The 9,420-nt window shown below is 53.9% G+C and overlaps 1 protein-coding gene across 2 annotated transcripts; it reads left to right on the top strand.

Annotated features, from left to right (window-relative positions):
• The first annotated feature begins 2,703 nt into the window (after positions 1 to 2,703).
• On the top strand, positions 2,704 to 9,164 carry kiss2 (kisspeptin 2). Of its 2 annotated transcripts, XM_031897746.1 has the most exons (3): positions 2,704 to 2,789; positions 6,597 to 6,720; positions 8,704 to 9,078. In XM_031897746.1, the coding sequence occupies exons 2-3, from the start codon at positions 6,606 to 6,608 to the stop codon at positions 9,030 to 9,032; spliced, it is 444 nt and encodes a 147-aa protein (XP_031753606.1). In that variant the 5' UTR covers positions 2,704 to 2,789; positions 6,597 to 6,605; the 3' UTR covers positions 9,033 to 9,078.
• The last annotated feature ends 256 nt before the right edge of the window (positions 9,165 to 9,420 follow it).

The raw sequence follows: 9,420 nt of genomic DNA, 5'->3' as shown, positions 1-9,420 counted from the left end.
CTGTCTCCATCTTGCCCTACTGCCCCCTCTTGTCCACTGTCCCCATCTTGCCCTAACTGTCTCATCTTGCCTACTGTCCCCATCTCTGCCCTACTGTCCCATCTTGGCCTACTGTTCCCTCCTCTTGCCCTACTGTTCCATCTTGGCCGCTACTGGCCCCCATCTTTCCTATCTGTCCCATCTGCCCCTACTGTCCGCCATCTTGCCCTACTGTCCCATCTTGCCTACTGTCCCCATCTTGCCCTACTGTCTCCATCTTGCCCTAACTGGTCTCCATCTTGCCCCTACTGGCCTCTATGCCCTACTGTCTCATCTTGCCCTACTGTCTCCATCTTGCGCCTACTGCCCCCATCGTTGGCCCTACAACTTGTCTCTATCTTGGCCTAACTGTCTCCATCTTGTCCTACGGTGTCTCCATTCTTGTCCTACTGTCTCCATCTTTGCCTAACTGTCCTCCATTCTTGTCCCCTACTGTCCCCATCTTGCCCTACTGTCCCCATCTTGCCACTAACTGTCCCCATCTTTTCCTACTGTCTCCATCCTTGCCCTACTGTCTCCATCTTGTCCTAGTGTCCCATCCTGCCCCTATCTGTCCTCAGTCCTCCTCTCACACCATCTTGCCCCTACTGTCTCCATCTTGCCTACTGTCCCATCTGCCCTATCTGTCTCCATGCTTGCTCTACTGTCCCCATTCTTGCCCTACCTGTCCCGATCTTGCCCTACGCCCCCATCTTTGTCCTACTGTCCCCCATCTTGCCCTACCTGTCCCCATCTTGCCCTACTGGTCCCCATTCTTGCTCTACTGTCCCCATCCTTGGTCCTACTGTCCCCATCTTGCCTCTAACTGTCTCCATCTTTGCCTACTGTCTCCATCTTGCCTAACTGCCGCCCATTCTTGTCCTAACTGTCCCCATCTTGCCTACTGTCTCATCTTGCCCTAAACTGTCCCCATCTTGCCCTACTGTCCCCATCTTGTCCTACTGTCTCCATCTTGCCCTAACTGGGTCTCCATCTTGGCCCTACTGCCCCCATCTTGTCCTACTGTCCCCATCTTGCCCTAACTGTCCCCATCTTGCCCTACTGTCCCCCATCTTGCCCCTACTGTCCCCATCTTGCCTACTGTCCCCATCTTGCCCTACTGTCTCATCTTGCCTAACTGTCTCCATCTTGCCCTACTGCCCCCATCTTGCTCTGTATCCATCTTTGCCCTAACGTCTCCATCTTGCCCCTACTGTCTTCCCATCCCTGTCCTACTGTCTCCATCTTGCCCTACTGTTCCATCTTGTCCTACTGTCGCCATCTTGTCCTACTGTCTCCATCTTGCCCTACTGTTCTCCATCTTGTCCTACTGTCCCCATCTTGTCCTACTGTCCCCCATCTTGGCCCTACTGTCCCCATCTTGTCTACTGTCTCCATCTTGCCCTACTGTCTCCATCTTGGCCTACTGTCTCCCATCTTGCCCTACTGCCCCCATCTTGCCCTACTGTTCTTCCATTCTTGCCCTACTGTCTCCATCTTGTCCTACTGTCCTCCATCTTGCCCTACTGTCCCCATCTTGTCCTCTGTCCCCATCTTGGCCCTACTGGTCCCCATCTTGCCCTAACTTTGTCCCCATCTTGCCCTAACGTCTCCATCTTGTCTAAACTGTCGCCCATCTTGCCCTACTGTCCCCATCTTGCCCTACTGTCCCCATCTTTTTCCTACTGTCTCCATCTTGCCCTACTGTCTCCAGTCTGTCCTACTTCTCCACTTGGCCCTCTGTCCATCCATCTTGCCCTACTGTCTCCATCCTTGCCTACTCTGTCTTCCATCTTGTCACTACTGTCGCCCATCTTGCCTACTGTCGCCCATCTTGCCCTAACTGTCCCCATCTTTTTCCGTACTGTCTCCATCTTGCCCTACCTGTCTCCATCTTGTCCTACTGTCTCCATCTTGCCCTACTGTTCCATCTCTCCCTACTGTCTCCCTTGCCCTAACTGTCGCCCATCCTTTTGCCCTAACTTGTCTCCATCTTGCCCTACTGTCCCCCCATCTTGTCCTACTGTCCCCATCTTGCCCTACTGTCCCCATCTCTATAGATGCCCCAGAATGTGTGGGGGTTCTATTACAAAAACACATAAATCCCTTATGGGGGGGGGTCACTGTTTCAGACAATTAATAGCCCCTAATTCTGTGAATTTCCCCCCTATTTGTATTAATGTTGATGAAACAGTTAAAGAATCAAATCATTCAAGCTGATTGGGCCAGAGAGACCCCCATCAATATTCCATTATCCCCATCAGAGGAGCCAATGAGAGGGAAGGTTACAGTGAGGGGGGGCAGATGAGCCCCAGGATTATACAGTAACTGGGGGCCATTAGCCAATGGGGGGGGGTCATTAACCATTTTAGCACTGAATCCTATTGGAACAAGGTGTGTGGGGCCCCTGAGAATAAGACCTGGGGGGGGGGGGCGGTCCCTGATTAACCCCTTACCTGCCGGTCTGTATCTTCCTCTCCTCATATCATTTTAAAGCCGATTTGAAAGGTAAAGTTTCCCTTTAATTCTCTAATTCGGTTCCAAACGAATCGTTTCCCATCAGGGGAGTTTGTTTGTTTGGGGGAGACAGGGGATTCGGGGGGCAGTTTGTGGCCGTGGTGCCGGGTGGGGGCAGCAGGGGGCGCTCCTGTCGCAGGTAATCGCTGTGATTCATAGAAAGCGACAGGGTATAAATCGCAGGAAAGCGCAGAGCACGGAGCAGTCGCACGGCCGGAGTCGCACTCAGTCTGTACAAAGCGACACAAGGGGAGGTAAGTGCTGCCGGGGGGGGGTACAGGGGGCACTGGGGGCAATTCTGCACTTTGGGGGCAACTTGCTATCAACTTGGGCTCAGGGGGAGCGATAACCATTTGCACAGAAATATGATTTTCCCAAAAATCCAGTTGCTCCGTTCAAGGTACCGGGTCAGAACTCAAGGTACCGGGTCAGAACTCAGGGAGTCGGGTCAGAACTCAGGGAGCCGGGTCAGAACTCAAGGTACCGGGTCAGAACTCAGGGAGCCGGGTCAGAACTCAAGGTACTGGGTCAGAACTCAGGGAGCCGGGTCAGAACTCAGGGGGTCGGGTCAGAACTCAGGGGGTCGGGACAGAACTCAGGGGGTCGGGACAGAACTCAGGGGGTCGGGTCAGAACTCAGGGGGTCGGGACAGAACTCAGGGAGCCGGGTCAGAACTCAGGGGGTCGGGTCAGAACTCAGGGGGTCGGGACAGAACTCAGGGGGTCGGGACAGAACTCAGGGAGTCGGGTCAGAACTCAGGGGGTCGGGTCAGAACTCAGGGGGTCGGGACAGAACTCAGGGGGTCGGGACAGAACTCAGGGGGTCGGGTCAGAACTCAGGGGGTCGGGACAGAACTCAGGGGGTCGGGACAGAACTCAGGGGGTCGGGTCAGAACTCAGGGAGCCGGGTCAGAACTCAGGGAGCCGGGTCAGAACTCAGGGAGCCGGGTCAGAACTCAGGGAGCCGGGTCAGAACTCAAGGTACCGGGTCAGAACTCAGGGAGCCGGGTCAGAACTCAAGGTACCGGGTCAGAACTCAGGGAGCCGGGTCAGAACTCAAGCTACCGGGTCAGAACTCAGGGAGCCGGGTCAGAACTCAGGGAGTCGGGTCAGAACTCAGGGGGTCGGGTCAGAACTCAGGGGGTCGGGACAGAACTCAGGGGGTCGGGACAGAACTCAGGGGGTCGGGACAGAACTCAGGGGGTCGGGTCAGAACTCAGAGGGTCGGGACAGAACTCAGGGGGTCGGGACAGAACTCAGGGAGCCGGGTCAGAACTCAGGGAGCCGGGTCAGAACTCAGGGAGCCGGGTCAGAACTCATGGGGTCGGGTCAGAACTCAGGGGGTCGGGACAGAACTCAGGGGGCCGGGTCAGAACTCAGGGAGCCGGGTCAGAACTCATGGGGTCGGGTCAGAACTCAGGGGGTCGGGTCAGAACTCAGGGGGTCGGGTCGGGTCAGAACTCATGGGGTCGGGACAGAACTCAGGGAGCCGGGTCAGAACTCAGGGAGCCGGGTCAGAACTCAGGGGGTCGGGACAGAACTCAGGGGGTCGGGTCAGAACTCAGGGGGTCGGGACAGAACTCAGGGAGCCGGGTCAGAACTCAGGGAGCCGGGTCAGAACTCAGGGGGTCGGGACAGAACTCAGGGAGCCGGGTCAGAACTCAGGGGGTCGGGACAGAACTCAGGGAGCCGGGTCAGAACTCAGGGGGTCGGGACAGAACTCAGGGAGCCAGGTCAGAACTCAGGGGGTCGGGACAGAACTCAGGGGGTCGGGTCGGGTCAGAACTCAGGGAGCTGGGTCAGAACTCAGGGAGCCGGGTCAGAACTCAGGGAGTCGGGTCAGAACTCAGGGAGTCGGGTCAAAACTCAGGGAGTCGGGTCAGAACTCAGGGGGTCGGGTCAGAACCCAAGGGGTCGGGTCAGAACTCAGGGAGCCGGGACAGAACTCAAGGGGTCGGGTCAGAACTCTGGGAGCCGGGTCAGAACTCAGGGGGTCGGGTCAGAACTCAGGGGGTCGGGACAGAACTCAGGGAGTCGGGACAGAACTCAGGGAGTCGGGACAGAACTCAGGGAGCTGGGTCAGAACTCAAGGGGTCGGGGCAGAACTCAGGGAGTCGGGTCAGAACTCAGGGAGTCGGGTCAGAACTCAGGGGGTCGGGTCAGAACTCAAGGGGTCAGGTCAGAACTCAGGGAGCCGGGTCAGAACTCAGGGAGCCGGGTCAGAACTCAGGGAGTCGGGTCAGAACTCAGGGAGTTGGGTCAGAACCCAAGGGATTGGGTCAGAACTCAGGGAGCCGGGTCAGAACTCAGGGGGTCGGGACAGAACTCAGGGAGCCGGGTCAGAACTCAGGGGGTCGGGACAGAACTCAGGGAGTCGGGACAGAACTCAGGGAGCCGGGTCAGAACTCAGGGAGCCGGGTCAGAACTCATGGGGTCGGGAAAGAACTCAAGGGGTCGGGACAGAACTCAGGGAGTCGGGTCAGAACTCAGGGAGCCGGGTCAGAACTCAGGGAGCCGGGTCAGAACTCAGGGGGTCGGGTCAGAACTCAAGGGGTCGGGTCAGAACTCAGGGAGCCGGGTCAGAACTCAGGGGGTCGGGTCAGAACTCAGGGGGTCGGGACAGAACTCAGGGGGTTGGGTCAGAACTCAGGGAGCCGGGTCAGAACTCAGGGAGCCGGGTCAGAACTCAGGGAGCCGGGACAGAACTCAGGGAGCCGGGTCAGAACTCAGGGGGTCGGGACAGAACTCAGGGGGTCGGGACAGAACTCAGGGAGCCGGGACAGAACTCAGGGGGTCGGGACAGAACTCAGGGAGCCGGTCAGAACTCAGGGAGCCGGGACAGAACTCAGGAGCCGGGTCAGAACTCAGGGGGTCGGGACAGAACTCAGGGGGTCGGGACAGAACTCAGGGAGCCGGGTCAGAACTCAGGGGGTCGGGACAGAACTCAGGGAGCCGGGTCAGAACTCAGGGAGCCGGGTCAGAACTCAGGGAGCCGGGACAGAACTCAGGGGGTCGGGACAGAACTCAGGGGGTCGGGACAGAACTCAGGGGGTCGGGACAGAACTCAGGGAGCCGGGTCAGAACTCAGGGAGCCGGGACAGAACTCAGGGAGCCGGGACAGAACTCAGGGAGCCGGGTCAGAACTCAGGGAGCCGGGTCAGAACTCAGGGAGCCGGGACAGAACTCAGGGAGCCGGGTCAGAACTCAGGGGGTCGGGACAGAACTCAGGGGGTCGGGTCAGAACTCAGGGGGTCGGGTCAGAACTCAGGGGGTCGGGTCAGAACTCAGAGGGTCGGGTCAGAACTCAGGGGGTCGGGTCAGAACTCAGGGGGTCGGGGCAGATACAGTTATGGGGCAGATACAGTTATGGGGCAGGTACAGTTATGGGGCAGGTACAGTTATGGGGCAGATACAGTTATGGGGCAGATACAGTTATGGGGCAGATAGTTATGGGGCAGATAGTTATGGGGCAGGTACAGTTATAGGGCAGATAGTTATGGGGCAGATACAGTTATGGGGCAGATAGTTATGGGGCAGATACAGTTATGGGGCAGATACAGTTATGGGGCAGATACAGTTATGGGGCAGATAGTTATGGGGCAGATACAGTTATGGGGCAGATACAGTTATGGGGCAGATACAGTTATGGGGCAGATACAGTTATGGGGCAGATACAGTTATGGGGCAGATACAGTTATGGGGCAGATACAGTTATGGGGCAGATACAGTTATAGGGCAGGTACAGTTATGGGGCAGATAGTTATGGGGCAGGTAAAGCCCAAAGGTTTTAGTATCGGGGCCGGGGCACCCCAATTTATAAAAAACTGTGGTTTAATCAAGGGTGACCGCTCTCGGCCCCCACTATCCTGGGGGGGAATATAAATAAATCCCATGGTGCCCTACTCTGTGGGGTCGCCCTGCAACAGGAACACATTGCTTTATGGCACCTCCAGCTGCTGCTGAACTACAACTCCCCACCCTGTGTATGAACAAACATTCTAGATATAAACCCACAATATTTATTTCGCTCAGAATTTCCGATTTTCCCCTTTCTCTCCCCAGTTGAAGGCAATGGCCAGGACAATGCTGCTCCTCCTCCTTCTCACCCTGGTGATTTCCCAACATGCCGTGGGGGGAACCATGTTCAGGGGCGACGAGGAGGGTCTAGAACTTGAGGAGATTGGCGGTGAGTATCTAGAACCGACCATGTAATTGCACCAGGGACAATAAAGGGCAAGTAAAATGTTACTATAACCTCAATCCGCAGGCGAACTTCCCCTTTAATAAGAGAAGAGGAGCAGAAATAACACATAGTAATAATGAATCATATGCAGCAAGGGGGTCCCCCAGCCTTTTGTCCCTAGAGACATCCCATAATAAGCCTAATGCATGGAAACAGCGTCAATTACTCCCCCAGGAACATGGATTGTGATTCTAGGAATCTCTGTATTTAGTTATGTGGGATTGTTATTGTGTGCCCAGAGCATTCCCTCTCTGTATATTTGTATTTATACATATGGGTAGGGGGTGCCATAGTGTTTCCCTTAGACAGTACAGTATGGGGGTACAGCTTATTGTGTGCCCAGAGCATTCCCTCTCTGTATATTTGTATTTATACATATGGGTAGGGGGTGCCATAGTGTTTCCCTTAGACAGTACAGTATGGGGGTACAGCTTATTGTGTGCCCAGAACATTCCTTCTCTGTATATTTGTATTTATACATATGGGTAGGGGGTGCCATAGTGGTTTCCCTTAGACAGTACAGTATGGGGGTACAGCTTATTGTGTGCCCAGAACATTCCCTCTCTGTATATTTGTATTTATACATATGGGTAGGGGGTGCCATAGTGTTTCCCTTAGACAGTACAGTATGGGGGTACAGCTTATTGTGTGCCCAGAACATTCCCTCTCTGTATATTTGTATTTATACATATGGGTAGGGGGTGCCATAGTGTTTCCCTTAGACAGTACAGTATGGGGGTACAGCTTATTGTGTGCCCAGAACATTCCTTCTCTGTATATTTGTATTTATACATATGGGTAGGAGGTGCCATAGTGTTTCCCTTAGACAGTACAGTATGGGGGTACAGCTTATTGTGTGCCCAGAACATTCCTTCTCTGTATATTTGTATTTATACATATGGGTAGGGGGTGCCATAGTGTTTCCCTTAGACAGTACAGTATGGGGGTACAGCTTATTGTGTGCCCAGAACATTCCTTCTCTGTATATTTGTATTTATACATATGGGTAGGAGGTGCCATAGTGTTTCCCTTAGACAGTACAGTATGGGGGTACAGCTTATTGTGTGCCCAGAACATTCCCTCTCTGTATATTTGTATTTATACATATGGGTAGGGGGTGCCATAGTGTTTCCCTTAGACAGTACAGTATGGGGGTACAGCTTATTGTGTGCCCAGAACATTCCCTCTCTGTATATTTGTATTTATACATATGGGTAGGGGGTGCCATAGTGTTTCCCTTAGACAGTACAGTATGGGGGTACAGCTTATTGTGTGCCCAGAACATTCCCTCTCTGTATATTTGTATTTATACATATGGGTAGGGGGTGCCATAGTGTTTCCCTTAGACAGTACAGTATTGGGGTACAGCTTATTGTGTGCCCAGAACATTCCCTCTCTGTATATTTGTATTTATACATATGGGTAGGGGGTGCCATAGTGTTTCCCTTAGACAGTACAGTATGGGGGTACAGCTTATTGTGTGCCCAGAACATTCCTTCTCTGTATATTTGTATTTATACATATGGGTAGGGGGTGCCATAGTGTTTCCCTTAGACAGTACAGTATGGGGGTACAGCTTATTGTGTGCCCAGAACATTCCCTCTCTGTATATTTGTATTTATACATATGGGTAGGGGGTGCCATAGTGTTTCCCTTAGACAGTACAGTATGGGGGTACAGCTTATTGTGTGCCCAGAACATTCCCTCTCTGTATATTTGTATTTATACATATGGGTAGGAGGTGCCATAGTGTTTCCCTTAGACAGTACAGTATGGGGGTACAGCTTATTGTGTGCCCAGAACATTCCCTCTCTGTATATTTGTATTTATACATATGGGTAGGGGGTGCCATAGGGTTTCATTACTCAGTACAGGGGTATATTGGGTGGGGTATGTAGAAGTAATTGCCCCTCTCTCTCCCTCCAGGCCCAGAGACAAGTTACCCAGAAGGAGACCCACGGGAGAAGAGTGAGTCCTATGAGCTGATCCCAAGTGCTGACACTCTAAGCTGGCCGGGCCGCTCCAACATCTGCTACTTTATCCGTGAGGGGAGATTAGAGAGTCAGCTCTCCTGCCACCTCCGTTTCACCCGGAGCAAATTTAACTTTAACCCTTTCGGGCTGCGTTTCGGGAAGCGGGCGCGTGGCGATGCCAATGGGGAGGGACTGGCGCCCCTCGTGCCCCGACGGCTCCTCCCTTTCCTGCTGAAGCTGAAGGACAAACGGTGCAGCGAGAGCGTCGGGGAAACCTGCTGAGCCCCAAAACTTTGTATTCTCTCCATTAAAGGGCAAGTTCATCTCAGATATTTATTTTCTACCTGGCGGTGACGCCGGGAGATTCCTCTGTATCGTCGTGTTTGGGTTTACTTTGCCTTCATGTTCTGCCAAGTCTCCCATTAACTCCTTTCCACTGTGGTACCGTCTGTCCCACTGAGCTTACAATCTAAGGTCCCTATCCCATTCCCATCAGTCCCTGCCCCAGTGAGCTTACAATCTAAGGTCCCCTATCCCATTCCCATCAGCCCCTGCCCCAGTGAGCTTACAATCTAAGGTCCCTATCCCATTCCCATCAGCCCCTGCCCCAGTGAGCTTACAATCTAAGGTCCCTATCCCATTCCCATCAGCCCCTGCCCCAGTGAGCTTA

This window comes from Xenopus tropicalis, chromosome 3 (assembly GCF_000004195.4).
Source record: "Xenopus tropicalis strain Nigerian chromosome 3, UCB_Xtro_10.0, whole genome shotgun sequence".
NCBI classification, from domain to species: Eukaryota; Metazoa; Chordata; class Amphibia; order Anura; family Pipidae; genus Xenopus; species Xenopus tropicalis.
The sequence above is the reverse complement of the archived record's forward strand: the minus strand, read 5'-3'. Positions and strand labels throughout refer to the sequence as shown.